The 24,291-nt window shown below is 35.4% G+C and overlaps 1 protein-coding gene across 1 annotated transcript in view; it reads right to left on the bottom strand.

Moving 5' to 3' along the window:
* LRRIQ1 (leucine rich repeats and IQ motif containing 1) overlaps positions 1-24,291 on the bottom strand; it is a 206,090-nt gene that overhangs the window by 89,141 nt on the left and 92,658 nt on the right. The window contains exon 18 of the mRNA XM_032297035.1: positions 7,996-8,115. Within this exon, the coding sequence (XP_032152926.1) occupies positions 7,996-8,115 (120 nt within the window). The remainder of the gene's footprint in view (positions 1-7,995; positions 8,116-24,291) is intronic.

Genomic DNA, 24,291 nt, shown 5'->3' with positions numbered 1-24,291 from the left:
GACTAAGCATACTGTCTGCCATATTGTAAGCATTGTTGGCAGGAAAGAAAAAAATAAGTTTGAAAAGATTTTATATAATTACATAAGGATATGTCTTAAAACTCCAGAAGTTTTAATCCTAAAGGTAACTATATTTTCAACTAAATCAGTGAAAAAAGGGAAATCTTCATCAAGTAAGTTTTAAATGAAGTAAAGTTGGAGCAAGGACAAAAAAAAAGACAATTTGATTACATCATCTGAAGTTTTAAGGTGATTTTAAAATAAAGTGATGGCAATGGAAAAGGGGTAAATATATATTAAAGGAAGACAAAGCAATATTACTTTCCTTATTGGTACAGGCTTTAATCACTAGCTTCCCTAAACAATAATCTCTGCATTGCAAACAAAGTTATCCACTTTAAATATGAATAATATTTAACTCCCTTACTTGAAACTCAATAATATTCTATCACATTTGAAATAAAATCCAAAGTGCTTGACATCATATCCTAGGCTTGATGTGGACTAATCCCTGGCTACATTTGTATTTCTTCTGTTCTCTATTTTTTGTTCTTTACTGATCAGTCTACCTGTTGTAAACTTTCTGTTCTTTAAATACACCAATTTCCTATTTCAAGCCTTACATACTTGTCTACACTTTAGACCAAAACAGTATACTGTTTTGTTTATACAAAACTTATTCCTTCACTTTATTTTCATATCTCTATTAAAGTGTTATACCTTATACAGGCCTTTCCTGATCAATCAATTAAACACAATACCTTAAATTTTCTTAATTTTTATAGTAATTTTCAACATCTTATTTTATACATATATATTTATATATGTATTTATTGTCTGTTACCTCCACTAAAATATAAATTCTATGAAGTCGGGGATCTTATTTCTTTTCTTCACAGTGGTAAGAACAATGCCTAGAAGATCTAAAATGATTGTTGAGTATTGAAATACTCATTTATAAATATTTCAGTTATGGAGTTGGAGACCATCAATCTAAATGAACTAATGCAAGGACAGAAAACCAAGTACTGCGTGTTCTCACTTATAAGTGGGAGCTAACAACGAGTACACATGGACATCAAGAAAGGAATAACAGACACTGGAACCTACTGGAGGGTGGCGGACAGGAGGAGGTAAGGATTGATAAACTAGCTGTTGGGTACCCTACTTACTACCTAGATGATGAAATAATCTGTACTCCAAACCCCATGACACGTAATTTACCTATATAGCAAACCTGCACATGTACCCCTGAAACTAAAATTTAAAATTTTTTTTAAATATTTGAATTCTGGCCATAATGATATTAGCTTGAATTGGAATGAAGATCTTTCCCAGAACACGTACAAATATTCTGAAAAACAATATCTAAGAAAAGGAGCTCGAGGCACTCAAGAGCAATCAGAGCAGCCAAGAACCCAGAGAATAGTGTCTCATGCTCATATAAACCTTATATTTTCCTCCACATTTTCCCTCAGGGCAATTTGCAATTGTGTTAACAACAGGTAAGAAATGCCAAGCATACATATGATGCCTGCTTATAGCAGTTTTACTGGCATGACAAGACAGGAGTTGAAGTGCAGAAATGCTAAGACAGCTAGGATTGTAATACCAAGATCCCACGGAGGAGAGAACCAAAGAAATGTGAGCTTAAAGTCATGTAGACAATTTCCCTTCATGTGTTTGCCAAATCCAAGGAGTACATGTGTAGACAAGATAACTAAAATCAAGGTACAATAGCAACAAATGGGTGTCAAAAATGCTAAGAAGAAATTTATTCAGTCACTTGGTGCTGTGAAGAAAGAAATGGGAATTCAGGGACAAACAATATGAAAGAAATCCAGTAAATACTGCAGGGTTTCAGTTAGACATCAAATTGGTTCAACTCTAAGAGAAAGCAAAAACAGACTAGTCATAATGAAGCTTGAATATAAGCCTCAAAACGATCTCTGCCTGTAGAATATTTCTGTGCCAGAACAAAATTAAATTTTCTTTAGAGAAAAAAAATATCTTCCAGGGTCTTTATACTTTTAATACATATAAAGTCTGGTACTTAATCAAAGACTACATTCTAGAAAAGCAGATCAATACAGGGATACATCTCTCTCTCTCTCTCATATTTTCTTTTTTTAGCTGACAAAAAAATCAAAATATAAAGAGCTGATAGAAAGAAATCTACAAGTGATCCAGGTATTGCATTAAATGAGAAATGTTTGAAAATAAAATATTCAGTATGTTAAAGAAAAGAATGGATATGATAGAAAATCTCATATAAATGGAATTTACAAAAAAGAATCAAGTAGAAATTTTAAAACTAAAAAATAGAATAACAAATTAAGAATTCAATAGATAGGCTAAAAACATCATTAGATAAGGTATAGAGGATGATTAAGGAATACAAAGTAGGTCAGTAGGAAACATCCAAATTAAAATTTGAATACTTCATAACATTTGTCTGAGGAATGATTTTTTAAATATGAACCCAAAAGCACAAAGAGACAACAAAAGCAAAAATAGACAAATGAGTTTACATCAAATTTAAAAGTTCCAGTGCAGAAAAGTAAACAATGAAGAAAATGAAGAGATAATCTCCAGAATGGGAGAACATATTTGCAAATCATGTATCTTAAAAGAGGTTAACATCCAGAATACATAAGGAACTCAAGCAACTCAATAGCAAATAAACAAATCAAGCAACTGGAAATGAGCAAAGGACCTAAATAGACATTTCTCAAAAGAAGACATACAAATGGCTAATAGGTATATGAAAAAATGCTTAACATCCTTAGCCATCAGGGAAATGCAGATTAAAACCACAATGAGGTATCACCGCACACATGTTAAAATGGCTATATCAAAAAGACAAAAGATAACAAGTGTTGGTAAGGATGTGGACAAAAGGGAAACTTCACACACCATTAGTGGAAAGGTAAATTAGTATAAGCCATTATGAAAAGCATTATGGAGGCTCTTCAAAAAAAAAAAAAGAAGAAGAAGAAGAATAGAACTGTAATATGACCCAGCAATTACACTACTTTTGGTATACCAAAAGACAATAAAAACAGTATGTCAAAGAGATACCTGTATCATTGTCTTCACTGTAGCATTATTCACAATAAACAAAATATGGAATGAACTTGTGTCCATCAATGGATAAATTAACAAAGAAAACACACCATGGAACATTATTCATCCAAAAAAGATGGGAACCTTATCATTTGCAGCAACATGAATGAATGTAGAGGACATTATGTAAAGTGAGATAAGCCAGGAATCAGAAAGAGAATGCCTCATTTGCCCAGACAGGGAATCTAAGAAACTTGATCTCATAGAAGTAGAGAATAGAATAATGATTACTAGGGGTTGAGGTGCTCAGTGGGGGTGGTGGTGGAGGTTGCAGGAGATCTTGATCACAGGATACAAAATTTCCCTTAGATAGAAGGAATAAGTTCAAAAGATCTGTTATGTAACATGATGACTATAGCTAACAATATATTGTGTTCTTGAAAAATGTTAAGAGAGAATGTATTCTCACTATAAAAATAATGTGTGACGTAATGCATATGCTAATTAGCCAGATTTATGCATTTCACAATGTGTATATACTTCAAACATCAAAGAACAAATATTTGAAATAAATTTGGACAATAGATTTCCAAAACTGATGAAAGATATTTACCACAGATTCAAGAAGCTATATGACCTCACCAGCTCCAAGTAGGGCAAATAAAGAAAATCATACCCAGGTTGAAAAACAAAAACAGAAAATCAACCTTGAAAGTTACCTGGGAGATGGGATAAGAAGCCAATATCTTCAGAGAAGAAAAATTAAGACAATACTGACTTTTCCACGGGAACTATGGAAGCCAGAAATACTAACAAAATGGTATATTTACAAATTGAAAGCCTAACTAGAATTCTATACTTAGAGAAGATACCCTTCCAAAATATTTTAAAAAGAAACGAATTTTCAAGCAATCAAAAACTGACCCATACTAAAGTAATTATCAAAGAGGGTCTTTCAGGCAAAAGAAAATGATCCTAGATAGAAACATGTTAATGCAGAAAAGAATGAAGTGTATGAAAAAACAAAACAGAATTAATTAACTAACTAATAAAGGGAAAAAATAGAACAACAAGAAAACTTGATAAATGCAAAAGCAGGTAATAAAAAAGGGAAAAATCAACAGAACAAATAGAAAACAAATGGAAATTATATAAACCAAATTATATTCTAAATTAAAATCAATTAAAATAATCTAAATAATAATGCCAGAATAAAATATAAAAATAAGTAAAACCCAACTATATGCTATTATAAGATACATTTTAAATCTGAAATCACAGGAAAGTTAATGAGAATGGTTAGAAAGATATACATTATGAAAATAGTAGCCAAAAGAAAGATGCCGTAGGTATAAAAATATTAAAGGAAATAGCTCCTAAACAATTAAAGAGGGAAATTATTGTTCAAGAGGAAAATGTTATGATAGAAGGATCAGTGACACATGATTAAGCTAGCCTCAAAATGTGTATGCCCCAAAAACACAGCCTCAAAGTATGAGGCCAAATTTGACAGAAGTAAAAGCCAAGTTAGAGAAGTCCACCATCACAGTAAGAGATTTTAGAATGCCCCTCCTGAAAATTACTTAGGATACAGAAGATTTTGAAAAAACATAATAAACTCAAAGTAATTGAGATTTTAATAACAATATGCTTACCTACAGAATACATACTCCTTTTATGTTCACATGGAACATTTCCAAAAAATATATTGTATATTGAGACAAAATTTTAACAAAGTACCTCAATCTTATGTCAAACTCTCCTAGAAAATAGAAATGGAGGAGACACTTCCCAACCAAATGTATAAGGCCAACATAATATGATACTAAAACCCAAAGCTGGAGCTATATAAGAAATATAATTTATAGTCAGTTTCTTTTTTAATAAAATGAGAAAATCCTAAACAAAATAATAGCAAATACAAGCTAGTTATATATAAAAAAAATAATGCACTATAGCTAAGTCAGTTTATTCCAGAAATACAAGGTTTAATGTTTGAAAGTCAATGTGAGATGCATTAAAAAGTAAAAATCCAAATCATATATAGAGTCACCATCATCATCAGCAGCAGCAGAAGCATCTTAATCTCTAAGATACTTAAGGAAGCTAACTTCCTTAAAGCATATAGAGTTTCTGTAAGAAATGCATAGGAAACAACTTAGTGGTGAAATATTGAAAGCCTTCACCCCGAGACAAGGAAATAGAAAAAGACATTTGCTAACATCGCCACTATTTAACATTGTAATGGAAGTATTAATCGGGATAATAAGGCAAGCAAAGTAAATAACAGGTATAAGAACCAGAAAAAAAAAAGATAAAACTGTTATTCTCAGGCGATACGATTGTGTATACAGTATATACAAAAGATTTGACAGATAAGCTATTAAAATTAATAAGTGATTTCAGCAAAGTGGTTAAATATGAGTCAATATACAAAAATAACATATTTATATAAATACTTAGGAACAAATCTAACTAAAAATATGTACAAGACTACTATGAACAAAATCTTCGTGGTTTCTTGCTATTGTAGATATTCCAAAAAGTTTCAAATATTTTATTTTAGTCAGTACTAACATATCAGAAAGAACAGAAACTGACCTCTCATTAACACAATTCCTTAAGAAATAGTACTTTTCCATACTGAAGTTGTGGAAACTGAAGTGAGAAAAGAAGCCTTTGATTTACTCACTCTTCAATTTACTCAATTTCTTCAAAAATAAGATAAATTCAGTTTTGAAAAACATTGGACATATATTTAGAATTGAGAGTATGCTAGAAAGATTTTGGAGATAAGTGTATCTTAAAAGCATTTAAATTGTTTCCATGAGAGCTAGGTTTTTTAATTAAATAGAAGTAAAAACACGGTTTTTCCTAAGAATAAATAGCCGACCTTATAAGGAATTTGAAGAAACAAACAGTTCAATTTATTTAAGATTTGAGAGATAAAGAATATAAAATAGTAGTATATTTTACAATTATACTATCCAAATATCTACTAAAGAATACTAATGCTGACATTTTTAGAAGCATGCTAATCAGCAGCATGTTCCAAAAAAGCATTTAACTAACCTAATAGAACAATGATAAATTTTTAAAGGCTTCTTTTTGATTAAGGTATGCTTATGCCTAGGAAAATAATTCAGATGTGGACAATAGTGCTCTGTCTCTACAACAGCCTCACCTCCATAGTCTTAATGAAAATATTTTCATAAATTCGTAATTCAATATTGCAATGAAATTTGGAGACTTTCAGTAAATTACGTTTGACAGAAAAAAATAAGAAAATACATAAAATAGATTTCAAGTCTCCTAATTGAAATTCAAAAAATACCATAAAACTGAATATCAAAATTCTCACTGACATGTCACATATGCATACAGGCAACCATAAGACAATATTTACCTCTTGCAGTTAGGGAATGTGGTGATATTACTCGCATTTCATTTTTCTATCAACATATGAAAGTTGCCAGAAATAAATTTGACGAGTTATTGTGAGATGGCATCTAGTAAGAGAGTCTTGAAGCTCATTAAGATACAATAAATGCATTACACATGTTTTTGAATAATTTAGTAACAGAATGTCTACACTTGATGTCCTTTTTGTTACATAGTCTGGGCCTGCTGAAGAGATCTTCCCTGCTCTGGGACCCTCTTAAACCTGGAGCAGTATTCCCAAGTATGATCTATGCAGTTTCTAGAGCCTAAAGAGATTTATCAACACATTCTTCTTAGTGGTAGAAACTACACAAAGCAACAATCCATCCTTTACTTTGGAGGTGATGCCAGCACGTCCCAGTTTATTACACTCTTAGAAATTCCACTGTTGTGATGAGCCACTGACTCTTCATAGGGTTTCTCTCTCACCATCACATTCACATCCTTGTTCATTTCTCATGAGCCTTGGCTAAGTGTTGTAAAAATTTAACTAGAACCCCATTCACACATCTGTTACATAAGACTACTGTGATTACAATGATCAGAGTATAAACTTCATGGACAGGTTTTAAGAAAGATAAGCAGAACTTGGGAAAAATGATGACCATATAGGTAGGTGCAAATAATAAAGAGAAAGTTGTATGATTCATGTTTGTTTGACATAGACTTTTTTCTAGCATAAAAGATAAGTGTTTTTAAATGACGTAATTACATCATATAAAAATCTGCTTTATATTATATGAGTTATATTAATTCATATCCCATCCACTTACAAAAAAGCTTTAAGGCAGTGCTTCTATAACTGGGTAGCTAAGCCAAATGCAGTTTAGGATAATTTTATGTCCTAAGAGACTTCATCACCTTCCAATGATACATTGAGAAGAACGCAATACCACCTCTGTTGTATTCTTGCCAAAAAAACATAACCTGAATACAATGAGAAGAAACTATATAACAAACACAAATTCAGAGATATTCTACAAAATAATTTTTCAGTAATTGTTTAAAGTATTAAGTTTGTAAAATACAGAGAAAAGATGAAGAACTGTTCCATTTTAAAGGAGACTAAAGGAAAAATGACAACCAAATGCAATTTATTCTGGATGAGATCTCAAACTAAATATAGAGCATTTGTAGGACAACTCACAAATTTGATAAGGTTGATTAGATCATTGTATTGCATCAATGTTAATTCCCTAATGTTGGTAACCGTATTGTAGTTAAATAAGGTATTAACCTTGGAGTGTATGATTGACAGGCACAAAGACACTCTTGTAAATATTTTACTGCTGCCTTTGCACATTACACAAGCATGTAGGATAAATGAAGATGATGTTAGGAAAAGTAGTAGGACACTTTCTAACGTGTTATTTGAAAAAGATCTGTAACAATGTTAATAGGATAAAAACCTTAGAAACTGGTTTAGCTTCGAAATAGTACACTAAACTATTTTAAGAAAAATATTTACATACTGTAGTTGGTACTTACCTCATTAAATGCAAAATCCTCTAGATCTATTTCTCTGTATTCTTCATCGGATTCGTCATTCTTAATAGCTTCTAGAGCTGTTGTCAGTTTCTTTCGCAAAATAAAGCCCTTCCAAACTGCCTAAACAAAAATGTAAAGTATGTTATACAAGGTTATAGATCAAACTCCAAAACAGGTTCTCTATGTTATCCCATTAGGAAGATAAAACATCTTAGACCTAAGTTTAATGACACAATAATCTGTTTTTTGAACTTTATGTGAAACTTAAAACTGAAAGATAAATTAAATGATGGCATGTGTCTAAAGTTCTGAATCTCAGGAGACTTTTTTTGTAGCAAGCAGAAAAGAATCTTTAAAACTCCCTCAACTGCACATGTAGGTCAACCAATCAATTATCTTACAATTCCTCCAGGACCCATCCTAAACTAAGAAGAAAGAGACGCAAAAGAAAACCAATTTTGATAATTTTCAGATGATTATGTATAAAATAAAGTACAATTATGAAAACATCAACATATATAAAAGGCCATATTACACAGGGAATATTATGGCCTATAACAATAAACTAATTTCATTTTTAAATAAATTAAACATAAAAGAACAGAATTTAACACATTCAGATTCCTCAATAATCCTGGAGTAAGTTGAGCTTTCATAGCTGTAACTCTAAAGAAAAATATAGTTCATAAAAAATGAATATCTTTATATTTATAAATATAAAGAATATATTTAGGCTGCTGGGGAATGAGCTTCAGATTATATTGTGTAAAACCATGGGAGAAATAAGTGTTTTTCATGTTACTGCTTATCTATGAAAACTGTGTATAAATATAAACATATATGTTACATAAGCATATATATTGAAGTATATATGTATAGATACACATTTTAAAAAGCTCAAATTATAAAATTAATTTTAATAATGGTTACCTATGAACATAACAAACGAGGTAGAATATATAGCAATAGAAGCCAGACTTCTCTAAATAATTCTTGCATGGATTTGACTTTCAAACTATGCACATGCTTAAGAGAATCATGAAACAAAGTTAAATAATATGAAATAGAAAGAAATATCTAAAATATAAAAAATGTTACTTAAAGTGACTTTAAAATAGATTTATTTGACTACAACCAGGTGAAAAATACTCAAAAGACAAATGTGGCCATAAAAGAGATCTTAAAATGGTTTTCGGTAATCATATTGTTAGTATAATTTTGATATTTTCCTTCTGAAATGTACACACACACACACACACACACACACACACACACACAAAGAAAAACTATGTATGACAATAGCAGTTACCCACAATCTTTGTTAACAGCCAGCCTAGGAAGCCAAACCATCACCTCTGCAGCCAATAATCCAAGAGTCTAAGTCACAATCTCTGCAGCAATTAGCCAAAAATGGTCAAAACTTGATCTATGACCCATCTTTCTAACTCAGGAACAACCAGAGAAAGCCAAATATGCTTCCCAAACCAATCACATAAGATGCTCTACTTCCAGTCCCCGCCACCACCTACTTTCCCCATGCCAACAACCTCCAATAGAGCATATCTGAAGCTTTCTCTTTTTCAACTAAAGGCTTTCCCACTCCCTTCCCTGTTTGGGGGCCTATGCCAAAGGCAAGTGATGATGGCTGACTCCCTTATTAGCATATACTCTGAGTACCACATTTTTTTTTCTCATTTGTACCAACTTTATTTCTACTGTATATGTATGTGTGTACATACCCACATACACATACATATGCACACATAGGAGAGCGAGGAGAACAAAAGCAATTATGACAATGTCAGTAAAACCCAGGATTGCCTATAGCAGAAAAGAGATGCAAATATACAATTAAATAAGTAAAAATCCCATAGCCCTAAATATAATTTAAAAATATCAATATGCACCCATTGCATATATTCTCTAAAAGTATCTATTTACAAACTAAGTACATTGAAAGTACTTTATATAAATAATGACCACACCAGTAGCAATGAGTATTCCTAAAATCCACACGGGGTGCTCTATATATCATTTCCATTAAAGGAACCAAGGATCTTTAGAGAAATAACTGATTCTAGGCTTGGGCAAAAATCTATGCCAAATGAACCTGGAATATTGTGTCATGTTATAAAGCAAGGACAATTTTAAAGACTACTAAATTGTATCATAAAGTGAACTTGAAGAGACTACCACTGGCCATATAAAAGACCACCATTTAAGCAGCAATAAGAATACTAACTGCAATGGAATTAAACCTGTATTTTTAAAATTTGTGTTAATTATCATAGTACTCATTTTGGTGACCTCTGGAGGATGTTAGGAGACCTCATTAATCTAAAAATTGTTAAATAAAGAAAAACTATTGATATCAAGCATTTAACCTGCCTTTCCAATATGAACTGTGCCTTAGGATAACTGAATAAAGATTTTTTTTTGTATTTTTATATACTTTATAAATAAAAAGTAGTCACTATATCACTATTGTGCAAACCATTAATAAAATAATTAATCTAGGCAATGTTTATCAATGTCCAGTAATATTCCTGAAAGAGAGGCAACCAGATACTATGTACCTCACTTTCGTAGTACAACCACCACCTATAAAATATTCTTGCTAAAAATCAAACCTGAATCAGAACAAACATTGTATCTTACTATCAATTTACAGAAAACGAGGAGATGAGAAACATGTTAAATGATGTCATGAGGATGCATTTGGCAAAATTCAGAAATTGGAAAACCCTACAGAACAAATGACCTGCTAACTTCAATACATAAATTGCAAGAAAAAGAAGGGAGCTGCTATACAGTAAAAGACTTAAGTAACATATAAAATGAAACTTTGAGTCATGATGATATATTTTGATTAAGAAAAATCTGTAAACAAATGTGTATTAAATGGAACAGAAATTTTGAATGCTAATATGATATTTGGTGATAGTGAAAAATAATTGTTATTTTTAAGGTTGATAATGTATTGCAACTCTATTCAAAGCAATAGGTCTTACAGAAATTCATGGTAAAATATTTATAAGGAAATACTTTATTTCAAATAATCTAGTGGATGAGGAGGGAGATGTGAGCTGATTTTAAAAGAATCAATATTGACCAGTAGTTCGACTCATGTTAAAGGTAGTTATATGGGGTCTTGGGCATTCTCTGTATGTTTGAAGTGTTTTATAACTAAATGTTTAGAAAGTCACAGATGGTATACTTATTCTTTTTCTTACAATCAGTATAGTTATATCAAGTCAGAAATCAAGCTTCATGTGACCTTACAAGCTCCTTTTGCTGGTTGTCATTCATAATTTCCAATGATTAAGGATATGATCATGATTCTTGATGTAAATGCAAAGGAACAGTATTCTTCCATGGAGACTATCATATACAAATCAAAGAGGGTAAATACGTAGCATGGATTTCAAAATTTATTGAATATCTATTATATGAAAGGCACACATGACATAGCAGAGACTGAAACAGACAAAAAAAATCTCTAAGCATAGACTTCCCATTTTAAAGGGGACTGAGACTGAAAATAAACAAAATATGTAAGAAAACTAAACTGTGTGCTAAATAAATGCTATGGACAAAAATAACAGTCACAAGAGATGGGGAGCATTGGGAAGGCATTGCTATTTTAAATAGGGTAACCTAAGAACCTCCCCCTGTTATTTAACATTTGAATATACATGCATAATGGATCCTATGAGCCACCAACCTAAAGATATCATCAGCAGGCAAAACTAATAGCCTGAATGTTTTCCTTACACCTTTGCTCTGCTTAAAACAGTAGAGCAAGGTTTCCGCAGTGGCCTACAACTGCTATTTCCCATGCATTCCTGAACTCCCATTCTGTGGCCAACTGGTCTTGCACTACTCAAATCAGAAGCTGTGCTATAGCCTCTACTGCTGCCAGTAGTCTTGAGCCTGTGGTCCTGAGCAGGAGTTGAAAGATGCGGATACAGACAGGCACTCCGTGACTCAGTGATAATCCTGTATTTGAATCTACAATCTTTTCACAAGTGGTGGGCCCAGTCCTTAGTTATGCTTATTAATAGAATGATTTATCTGATGCAGTATAGTAGAGATTTTCTTTTCCCAGCCTGTGATAAATACTTGAGCCTTTCAATGTTGCCTTCCTTCTTCCGAAAAAGTTGTGAGAAACTCGGGTTTCTATGAATAGGTATAGTTATGTACCCTACTTTCTGAGTGGGGGAGAGAGCAGTGTCAAAGAGACTAGTTCCCCATAACTCTACTCTTTTACACATTCAACATGTCTGGCTTAAAAATTCAATTACCTTTTTCAAACCCTGAAACATATCCACTTCATCTACTCATGGTCCCACTTTCTCTTCCTGGAAGAAATTTATTTCAATCAAACTTCACCTTCTATTTCAACAACCTCCTTTTTAGCTTTCTGCAAGGCAACCTCACTACAGAAATAAGAAATATATTAGGATATTGTCACTCCCTCAGAAGAATTACAATTTGTTTGGTCTTGCTTATGTGTCAGGTTTCAGATTCCATTTAAACATACTGACATCTCATTCCAGGAAAACATGCAGTTGGTTTGAGAGTCCAGCAGGCGCTGTGGTATGTAGTAGATTTATTGCCTAAACTATGTTTTTCTACTTTTTACTGATACATCTTTCTTTTTACCAACCTACAAAATTCTAACTCAAATTATGATTGTTATCAATATTTTCAAGAGAGGTCAAAATTATCTGTAAAAGGAAAAATATAAAAATTATATAGGATTGCCATGTAGGTTGAACCAGAAAATTTAAACATGATGATAGGCATATGATTATCACATAATATGCACTCAATAAATATATTTCCCCCAATTTCATTGACACTTCTAATAACTTTATTAACTTAGTTTAACAAATAAGAAAATCATGTAATATTTAACATTGTATGTTCAAAAATATAGTTGATTAATTTTAATCATGTTTACCTCTAACAGTGAATTGCAATATATATAATGTTCCTCTGTTTCATAAGTTTCATAAATAAATTCTAACTTCTTCAGGGAGTTTAAGGTTCTTCTAATGTAAGGAGAAAGGATGGCAATATGAGGCAAGAACGTGAACAATATTGGGTGGTAAAAAAAAAAAAACAGAGAGGACAACTTTGTGTAATGAGGAATAAAATTGAAAGCATTGATTAAGAAATTGGCCTTCCTCTTTTTAACATACTTATGACGGAGAACACCATCAGCTCTTTGCCCTCTTTATGATTGGCATGTCACATGGTCTGGATGACATGCATGCAAGCTACCACAGAGATAAATAATACTATTTTAATTTTACCTCTGATTTTTGAATTTTTAAACATTTTTCTTTCTTTTTTTTTTTTTTTTTTTTTGAGACAGGGTCTTGCTGTGTTACCCAGGCTGGAATGCATGGTACAATCCTGACTCACTGTAACCTTGACCTCCCAGGCTCAAGAGATCTCTCACAGCAGCCTCCTGAGTAGCTGAGACTATAGGCACATGCCACCCAGTTAATTTTTGTATTTTTTGTACAGCCAAGGTTTTGCCATGTTGCCCAGGCTGGTACTGAACTCCTGAGCTCAGGCAATCTGTCCAACTTGGGCTGCAGAAGTGCTGAGATTACAGGTGTGTGCCACTATGCTGGGCCTTAGATTTTCATATCTGGGTATTCATGCTCTCTTGGTTACTTGCTTTCTTTCAGAATGCCTTCCCCCTAACATGGTAAATGGGCCAAGTGGCTTCTTCCTGCTAGGGAAGTACCCTGCATATCCCTTCCTTCCCAATCCTGTCCTGAGAAGGTTCCAAGAATCAGGGAAACATGCTTTCTTTCTCTTATCTTTATTTCTGAGGTCATCTTATCTTTTTTTACCAAACTTCCTCCCTTTTAAAAATATCAACATAATGATATCAAGATTAAGTACAGACCTAGTGAAAAAAACTAGCAAGGGCAACCTTCAATCCAGCGTTAAATGACATGAGCCAAAGGATTGATTCACTGTGGCTCACAATGACTCCTGCTCAAATCATCAGGGTCAGGGCTTCTGCAAAGCTCCACACTATAAAATGCATAGAGTGTGTGTGTGTGTGTGTGTGTGTGTGTGTGTGTGTGTGTGTGTGTGTGTTTTCTGGTGTGACAGATATCTCCCTCATGAATCTACTTGGGGTCAAGTCCCAGCCATCTCTATATAGTATCAGAAATAATGGTCATGTAAACATGTTGGTAAGTAATGTTCAGATTCTTCTTCTATTTATTTATGAGAAAGTCACATTTTTATCCTAGTAATCTATCTATGATTAGTTCATCTCTCTTTCTCACACAGTGAAATCAAGTCTCTTGGCTGACAGTTCTCTCTATTGGGCATACCTAACATCTTTTTGTTTTCCAACTATTATCAACTCCTACCCCCCATAGTATACTATATACTTACTTGCTCCTTGTTGAAACAGCACACGTCTCTCACCATGTTATTCCTACATTTTCTTAATATTCTAGTTCTTATAGTATTCTTGTTGTGCTGAACCTTACTACTATTCTAGTAACATGAAATCCTATGTTCTTTAACTTCTACTGTCCTTTATGCCTAGAATTCCTTTCTCTTACATATCTACATTGAGTCCTACTATTCCTTAAGGTGTAGCTCATACCCTTTAAGTGGGGTAGGATAAATGTTATAACAGAGTACAAATGTATAATAATCCAACAACAATACTTTAGCTCTTGATCACATAACAAACACTGAGAGTAAACAAGCCAATGGGACAGCACTTTAACATTAGGTGACTCGAGTAGCCAGACTTTGTACTCTTCAATCTCAACAAGTATGCCCCAGAGGCTGTCTGCATTTCAGCCAACCAGAAAGAGAAAACGAAAGGAAGGAGTGTCTGTGGAAGATTTTATGGGGTAGACCTGAAAATGATGCACAAATCTACCATTGACATTTTTTTCTTTTTTGCAACAAAATCTCACTGTTGCCCAGGCTGGAGTGCAGTGGTGTGATTTCAGCTCACTGCAACCTTCTTCCCCACTCTGTTCAAGCAATTCTCATGTCTCAGCCTCCCGAGTAGCTTACAGGCACCCACCACCATGCCCAGCTAATGTTTTTTTTTTGTAGAGATGGGGTTTTACCACGTTGGCCAGGCTGGTCTTGAGATCTGGACCTCAAGTAATCCTCTCGAAGTGCTGGGATCACAGACGTGAGCCACTGCACCCAGTCTACTACTCACATTCTAATGACTAGAACTCTGAGAGCCAAAATAAATTGCAAGGAAAGCTTGGAAATCTAATCTGGCTCTATGCTAGGAAGAAGAGAAGAATGTGGTTTTGGTGAAAAAAGAGCAGACTCTGGCACATACTTCGTGAAACCTTTCATTTCAATCCTTCTTAAGCCCAGGCTCTTTCTGCTATATCATGCTCTACTCCCTTAGAATGATTAGGCAGTCTAAGATTTATATTTTACAATGAGTCATTTAAGAAGATAGATGATTGTTCCCAGCAGATGTGGAAATGGAGTACACTTCAATGATTTGAAGTACTAGGATGCACAAAAGAGACATATTAAGTTAAAAAGAAAGACTGAATTATGCTTCTTTTTGTTATGTTTCAAAGAACCTCAACCAAAGAACTCACAACAGAGATATCAACCACAACTAGACTATTTGATAAAGTAATGAATCTTCTTTTTGTTGAGAGAAGGGAAGCAAAAGCTGAATAGTTATTTCCTCTCAATACTGAAAAATGTATTGTTTGTCCAGTGATGACAGGCAGGAGTTTGGATGCATGGCATCTACATTCCTTAGGTAGCAAAATAACATTTGGAGATAGTAACTGAAGTTTCTTTCTATTTTTTCTCAGAGTTTCCTTGAATCAATCGCTGTCTCCTCACTCCCACCCCTAGCAAGCAACGAAAACAGCTTTGCCTATGCATTGTTCTCAGGAGGAATACAGAATAGACTAATTAATTAAACAGAAATACTGGATACATCCATTAGCAACTCAGCAGAGGTATTTCTCTTGAAATATTATGTCTTTAATATTAAGAGCCAGAAACATGAGAGGAAAGGTAATTTCTCTTTTTCTTAATTTTAAGGCCATTCTTCCAGTTCCTTTTCCTAAATACCTTGGAGACATCCCTGATTCCTCTATCTCTAAGGCATTTACTCTCAAGATAAAATCAACATATATTCTGTAATGTGATATTCTTACCACCTCCTGTGCTGATACTTGGGTCCATGCCCATATTATCTCTTGCCTGGATTACTGCAATAGGCTGCTAACTGATTTTGCACTTCTGCCTCTGCCCTCTTACAGTATAACTGTGACACAGAGTAAACTTGACCACGTCAATCTACTGTTCAAATTCCACCAATGCCTTTCCTTATCATATAACACCTTTGACTTATAAATCCTACTCTTCTCCTTTTCATCACTGTTTTGTCACAGTGGCCTCTTGCTACTTCCTAAACACTGTGGGTAGGCTACTGAACCATGACCTTAGAATCTGATGTTCCTTTGCCTGGGGTATTCTTCCCACAGATATCTAATGGCTAAGTCTCTCTCCAATGTCACATTTCCTAGTCTTACATATCCATCCTATCTAAAATGATAAACTTCCCTTTGATACTCCTATCCTGCTTTTCCTGCTTTATATTTTCACCCACAGTATTTCTCATAGCTAATATATTTATTAACTGCATGTTCCAACAGCATGTAAACTAGAAAGATTTTTGTAGCAAGAAATATTTGCAGAATGAATAAAGGAAAATGCTAAATCTTGTGTAATTGCTATCATTTAACTTAGGTACAATATGATGAATTTCTATAGATCTTATTTTATTTAGTTTATATTTGCATTCTCCACCAGGAGATAAATTCCATGAAGGTAGGCATCGTGTTGGTTTTACATTTTATTTCCTGATCGTAGAACAATTCCTGAGAAGGCATAGCTTCTAAAAAAAATTGATGAGTAACAAAATTTTTAATGAGTGTGATCAAGATGAACTTCATTTTAGGACCTGGTCTTGGAATATACTTTGTGAACTGCCTGTGGGGACCATGTGGCAAAGGACTGCCAGTGGCATCTAAGAGTTGAAAGAAGTCCCTGGTCAAAAGAAAAGAGGAAATTGGGAACCTCAGACTTACAACTGTGGGCAAATGAGTTCCTCTAGCAACAAGTTAGATTGGAAAAGGTCCCAAGCCCCAGATGAGAACTAAGGCCCCAGTCAATACCTTGATATCAGACTGGTGAGACATTGAACAGAAAATCCATCCATGTTGTGCTTGGACTTCTGAGTTACAGAAATTTTTAGATAATAAATGGGTAATATTTTACACTGATAAAACGAAACAAAAACCAAAACCCTGGTTTTAGTGAGATTCAGTCAAATCTATTAACTATTTGCTTTCTGAATATTTAAATGAAAGTATTTGAAGAAATTTAACAATTATTTTGGTAGATTTCCAAACACATAGAAATAGCTATCAAGGCCAAGACCTGATTTGGTTAATCAAATGTTAGCAGATGTAACAAATGACATATTTGATGAGAAGTTGTTGTTGTGGTTGTTTTTTGAGACAAGGTCTCACTCTATACCCAGGCTAGTATGCAGTGGTATGATCACAGCTCACTGCAACCTCAGACTTCTGAGCTCCAGCAATCCTCCTGCTTCAGCCTCCCAAGTAGCTAGGACTACAGGTGTGTACCACCACACCCACATAAATTTTTATATTTTTCATAGATTTGGGGTCTCATGTTATTGCCAGGCTGATCTCAAACTCCTAGCTTCCAGCAATTCTCCTGTCTTGGTGTACCAAAGTTCCGGGATTACAGGCTTGAGCCACCACATCTAACCTTGATGAGAAGTTTTAAATATGGTTGTATGGTCCAGGTTGACCCTCAGTCATGCAAATGGTATTTTGTATTTAAGGACTATTCCTTCAATCCAGACACTAAGCAGAGCCACAGCCAACCTGCAGCTAACCTGCAGCCAACATGTCACTTGAATAAGAAATAAATGTACATGAGGAGATCCAAGATGGCTGAATAGGAACAGCTCTGGAGTGCAGTTCCCAGCCAGAGCAACACAGAGGGTAAGTGATTACCGCATTTCCAAATGAGGTACCAGGGGCATCTCAAGGGACTGTTTGCACAGTGGGTGTAGTCCAAGAAAGGCGAGCTGAGGAAGGGTAGGGCACTGCAATCCCCAGAGGACCCCCCTCCCTACTCAACAGAGGCCATCAGGGGCTTTTCCATCCACTCCAGCACTCTGGTTCAGATACTGGGCTTCTTCCACAGTTTTTATCCACCACAGACCAGGGGATTCCCTGACCAAAAAGCACCATGAATTTCCAGCACAGCTGTTTCAGCCAGTACTGTGGGTTTCCATACAAAAACTCACACAAATCTGGGTGGCTGTTTCAACTGGTGCCTGAAATGCCTTGGAGACAGAGCCACCCATTCAACTGAAAAAGAAAGGGTTGAAAGCAGGGAGCCAGGTGATCTGGCTTGGCAGGTCATACCCCCACAAACACCAGCAATTTGAAATTTTCTGGATTGAGAGTTTTGCAACAAGTGGAGCTGGACCGAGGATGATTCACTGTGGGGGGAAGCGTGCCCTCCATTACTGAGGCAGTCCACCACTACCAATGCAGTCCACCATTATGGAGGCAATCCGCCATTACTGAGGCAGTCCGCCATTACTGAGGCAGTTCTAACTGTAATTCTGTAGACAAAACTGCAAGGAAGTTTACACAGCAGCAGAGCAGGGCCTGCAGCAACTCAGTAATGCCTATGCTGGTGGACTGTGACTAGACTACCTCCTTGCTGGGCAGGGCATCTCTGAAAAAAGGCAGCAGCACATCAGGAACTTAAAGCCCTACTTTCCCAGGACAGAGCACCTGGGAAAGAGGTGGTTATGAGTTCCGCTGCAGCAGACTCAAATGTACCAGCCCAGCAGCTCTGAACAGAACAATGGAGCTCCCAGCACAGCACTTGAGTTCTGATAAGGGGCAGAATGTCTCCTCAACCAGCTCCCCAACCCCCATATATCCAAAGAGGCACTTTATGAAGGAGAGCTCTGGCTGACATCTGGTGGGTGCCCTTCTGGGATGAAGATAACAACTGTTATCTGTTATAATACTGTTCTGCAGCCTCTGTGGGTGATCCCCAGGAAAGCAAGGTCTGGAGTGGAGCTCTAGCAGTCCTGCAGCAGAGGGGCCTATTAGAAGGAAAACTAAAAAACAGAAAGAAATAGCTTCAACATCCACAAAAAGTACTTCCACTCAGAGACCCCATGTGAAGGTCACCAACTACAAAGACAACAGGTAGATAAATCCATGAAGATGGAAAGAAACCAGTGGAAAAAGGATGAAAACACCAAAAACCAGAATGCCTCTCCTCCTCCAAGGGATCACAACTCCTCACCAGCAAGGAAACAAAGCTGGACGGAGAACGAGTCTGATGAATTGACGGAAGCAGGCTTCAGAAAGTGGGTAACAACAAACTCATCTGAGCTAAAAGAACATGTTCTAACCCAATGCAAGGAAACTAAGAACGTTGAAAAAAGGTTAGCCAAAACACTAACTAGAATAGCCAGCTTAAAGAAGAATACAAACGACTTGATGGAGCTGAAAAACACATCACGAGAACTTTGAGAAGAATACACAAGATTCAGTAGCCAAACTGACCAAGCAGAAGAAAGGATATCAGAGATTGAAGATCAACTCAATGAAATAAAACAAGATGGCAAAATTACAGAAAAAAGAGTGAAAAGAAATAAACAAAGCCTCCAAGAAATATGGGATTATGTGAAAAAACCTTATCTACATTTGATAGGTGTACCTGAATGTGACGGGGAGATTAAATCCAAGCTGGAAAACACTCTTCAGGATATTATCCAGGAGAATTTCCCCAACCTAGCAAGGCAGGTCAATATCAAGTCCAGGAAATACAGAAAAATACCACAAATATATTCCTCAAGAAGAGGAACCCAAGGCACATAATAGTCATATTCACCAGGGTTGAAATGAAGGAAAAAATGCTAAGGACAGCCAGAGAGAAAGGTCGGGTTATCCACAAAGGGAAGCCAATCAAACTCACAGTGGATCTCTCGGCAGAAACCCTACAAGCCAGAAGATAGTGGAGACCAATACTCAACATCCTGTAAGAAAAGAACTTTCAACCTAGAATTTCATACTCAGCCAAACTAAGCTTCATAAGCAAAGGAGGAAAAAAAATTCTTTATGGACAAGTAATTGCTGAGAGATTTCATCACTACCAGTCCTGCCTTACAAGAGGTCCTGAAAGTAGCATTAAACATGGAAAGGAACAACCAGTACCAGCCACTCCAAAAACATATCAAATGGTAAAGACCATCAACACAATGAAGAAACTGCATCAACTAACAGGCAAAACAACCAGCTAGCATCAAAATGGCAGGATCAAATTCACACATAACAATATTAACATTAAATGTAAATGGGCAAAAGGCCCCAATCAAAAGACACAGACTAGCAAATTGGATGAAAGGTCAAGACCTATTGGTGTGCTGTATTCAGAAAACCCATCTCACATGCAAGGACATACATAAGCTCAAAATAAAGGGATGGGGAAGATTTACCAAGCAAATGGAGAGCAAAAAAAAGCAGGAGTTACAATCCTAGTCTCTGATAAAATGGATTTTAAACCTACAAAGATCAAAAGAGACACAGAAGGGCATTACATAAGGGTAAAAGGATCAGTGCAACAAGAAGAGCTAACAATACTAAATATATACTCACCCAGTACAGGAGCACCCAGATACATAAAGCAATTTCTTAACGACCTACAAAGAGACTTAGACTCCCACACAATAATAGTGGGAGACTTTAACGCTCCATTGTCAATATTAGACAGATCAATGAGACAGAAATTAACAAGGACATCCAGGACTAGAACTCAAATCTGGACCAAGCAGACCTAATAGACATCTACAGAACTCTCCACCCCAAATCCACAGACTATGCATTCTTCTCAGCACCACATCACACCTACTCTAAAACTGGCCACATAATTGGAAGTAAATCACTCCTCAGCAAATGTAAAAGAATGGAAATAATAACTAACAGTCTCTCAGACCACAGTGCAATCAAATTAGAATTCAGGGTTAAGAAACTAACTCAGAGCCATAAAACTTTATGGAAACTGAAAAACTGGCTCCTGAATATCGACTAGATAAACAATGAAATGAAGGCAGAAATGAAGTAGTTCTTCAACACCAAGGAGAACGAAGACACAATGTACCTGAATCTCTGGGACACATTTAAAGTAGTGTCTAGAGGGAAATTTATAGCATTAAATGCCCACATGAGAAGTGACGACACCCTACTGTCAAAATTGAAAGAGCTAGAGGAGCAAGATCAAAAAAACTCAAAACCTAGCAGAAGACAAGAAATAACTAAGATCAGAACATAACTGAAGGAGATAGAGATACAAAAAACCTTCAAAAAATCAATAAATCCAGGAGCTTGTTTTTTGAAAAGATCAACAGAATAGACCACTAGCCAGATTAATAAAAGAGAAGAGAGAAGAATCAAATAGATGCAACAAAAAACAATAAAGGGATATCACCACTGATTCCACAGAAACACAAACTACCATAAGAGATTACTACAAACAACTCTACACATATAAATTAGTAAAGCTGGAAGAAATGGATAAATTCCTGGACACTTGTAACCTCCCAAGCATAAACCACAAAGAAGTTGAAACCCCAAATAGACTAATAACAAGGGCTGAAGTTGAGGCAGTAATTAATAGACTACCAACCAAAAAAAGTCTAGGTTCAGAAGGGTTCACAGCCAAATTCTACCAGGTATACAAAGAGGAGCTGGTACCACTCCTTCTGAAACTATTGCAAACAATCCAAAAACAGGGAATCCTTCCCAAATCATTTTATGAGACCAACATCATCCTGATACCAAAACCCGACAGAGACTCAACAAGAAAAGAAAACTTCAGGCCAATATCAATGATGAACACAGATGCAAAAATCTTCAATAAAATGCTGGCAAACCAATTGCAATAGCATATCAAAAAGCTTATCCATCATGATCAAGGGACTTCATCCCAGGGATGCAAGACTGGTTCAACATACGCAAGTCTATAAACGTAATCCACCACATAAACCAAAGACAAAACCACATGATTATCTCAATAGATGCAGAGAAGGCCTTTGACAAAATTCAACAGTGCTTCATGCTAAAAACTCTCAATAAACTACATATCAATGGAACGTATCTCAAAATAGTAAAGCTATGTATGACAAACCCACAGCCAATATTGTACTGAATGGACAAAAACTGAAGGATTCTCTTTGAAATATGGCACGAGACAAGGATGCCCTTTCTCACCACTACTATTCAATATAGTATTAGGAGTTCTATCCAGAACAATCAGGCAAGAAAAAGGAATAAAGGATATTCAATTAGGAAAGGAGGAAGTCCAGTTGTCTCTATTTGCAGATGACATGACTGTATATTTAGAAAACCCCATCATCTCTGCCCAAAATCTCCTGAAACTGATAAGCAACTTCAGCAAAGTCTCAGGATACAAAATCGATGTGCAGAAATCACAAGCATTCTTATACACCAATAACAGACTAATAGACAGCCAAATAAGAGCAAACTCCCATTCACAATTGCTACAAAGAGAATAAAATACCTAGATATTCAACTAATATAGGATGTAAAGGACCTCTTCAAGGAGAACTATAAATCACTGCTCAAGGAAAAAAAGAGGACACAAACAGATGGAAAAACATTCCATGTTCATGGTTAGGAATAATGAATATCGTGAAAATGGCCACACTGCCCAAAGTAATTTACAGATTCAATGCTATCCCCATCAAGCTACCAGTGATCTTCTTCACAGAACTGGAAAAAAACACCTTAAACTTCATATGGAATCAAAGAGCATTCATAGCCAAGACAATCCTAAGTAAAAAGAACAAAGCTGGAGGCATTATGCTACCTGACTTCAAACTATACTACAAGGCTACAGTAATCAAAACAGCATGGTACTGGTACCAAAACAGGGATATAGACCAATGGAACAGAACAGGGGCCTTGGAGGCAACGCCATATGTCTACAACCATCTGATCTTTGACAAATTTGACAAAAACAAGCAATGGGGAAAGGATTCCCTGTTTAATAAATGGTGTTGGGAAAATTGGTTAGCCATGTGTAGAAAGCACTGGACCCCTTCCTGACACCTTACACTAAAATTAACTCCAGATGGATTAAAGATTTAAATATAAGACCTAACACCATAAAAACCCTAGAAGAAAACCTAGGCAAAAACATTCAGGACATAGGTGTAGGCAAGGACTTCATGACTAAAACACCAATAGAATTGGCAACAAAGCCAAAATAAACAAATAGGATCTAATTAAACTCCAGAGCTTCTGTACAGCAAAAGAAACAATAATGAGAGTGAACCAGCAACCAATAGAATGGGAAAAACATTTTGTAATCTACTCATCTGACAAAGAGCTAATATCCAGAATCTACAAAGAACTAAAACAGATTCACAAGAAAAAAAACAAACCCATTCAAAAGTGGGTGAAGGACATGGACATAAACTTTTCAAAAGAAGACATATATGAGGCCAACAAACATATTAAAAAATGCTCATCATCACTGGTCGTTAGAGAAATGCAAATCAAAACCACATTGAGATACCACCTCAGGGCAGTTAGAATGGTAAACATTAAAAAATCTGGAGACAACAGATGCTGGAGAGGATATGGAGAAATAGAAACACTTTTAATTGTTGGTGTGAGTGTAAATTAGTTCAACCATTGTGGAAGAAGACAGTGTGGCAATTCCTCAAGCATCTAGAAACAGAAATTCCATTTGACCCAACAATCTCATTACTGGGTATATACCCAAAGGATTATAAATCATTCTATTATAAAGACACATGCACACGTATGTTCATTGAGGCACTATTTATAATAGCAAAGACCTGGAACCAACACAAATGCTCATCAATGATAGACTGGACAAGGAAAATGTGACACATATACACCATGGAATACTATGCAGTCACAAAAAAAATGAGTTAGTGTCCTTTGTAGGGATATGGATGAATCTGGAAACCATAATTCTCAGCAAACTGACACAAGAACAGAAAATCAAACACTGTGTGTTCTCATTCATAGGCAGAAGTTGAACAATGAGAACACATGAACACAGGGAGGGGGGCATCAAACACTGGGGTCTGTTGGTGGGGGCTAGGGGAAAGACAGTGGAAGG

This window comes from Sapajus apella, unplaced genomic scaffold (assembly GCF_009761245.1).
Source record: "Sapajus apella isolate SASKATOON/1434 unplaced genomic scaffold, GSC_monkey_1.0 scaffold2, whole genome shotgun sequence".
Taxonomy (NCBI): Eukaryota; Metazoa; Chordata; class Mammalia; order Primates; family Cebidae; genus Sapajus; species Sapajus apella.
Note: the sequence above shows the minus strand (reverse complement) of the source record. Positions and strands in the feature narration are given on the sequence as shown.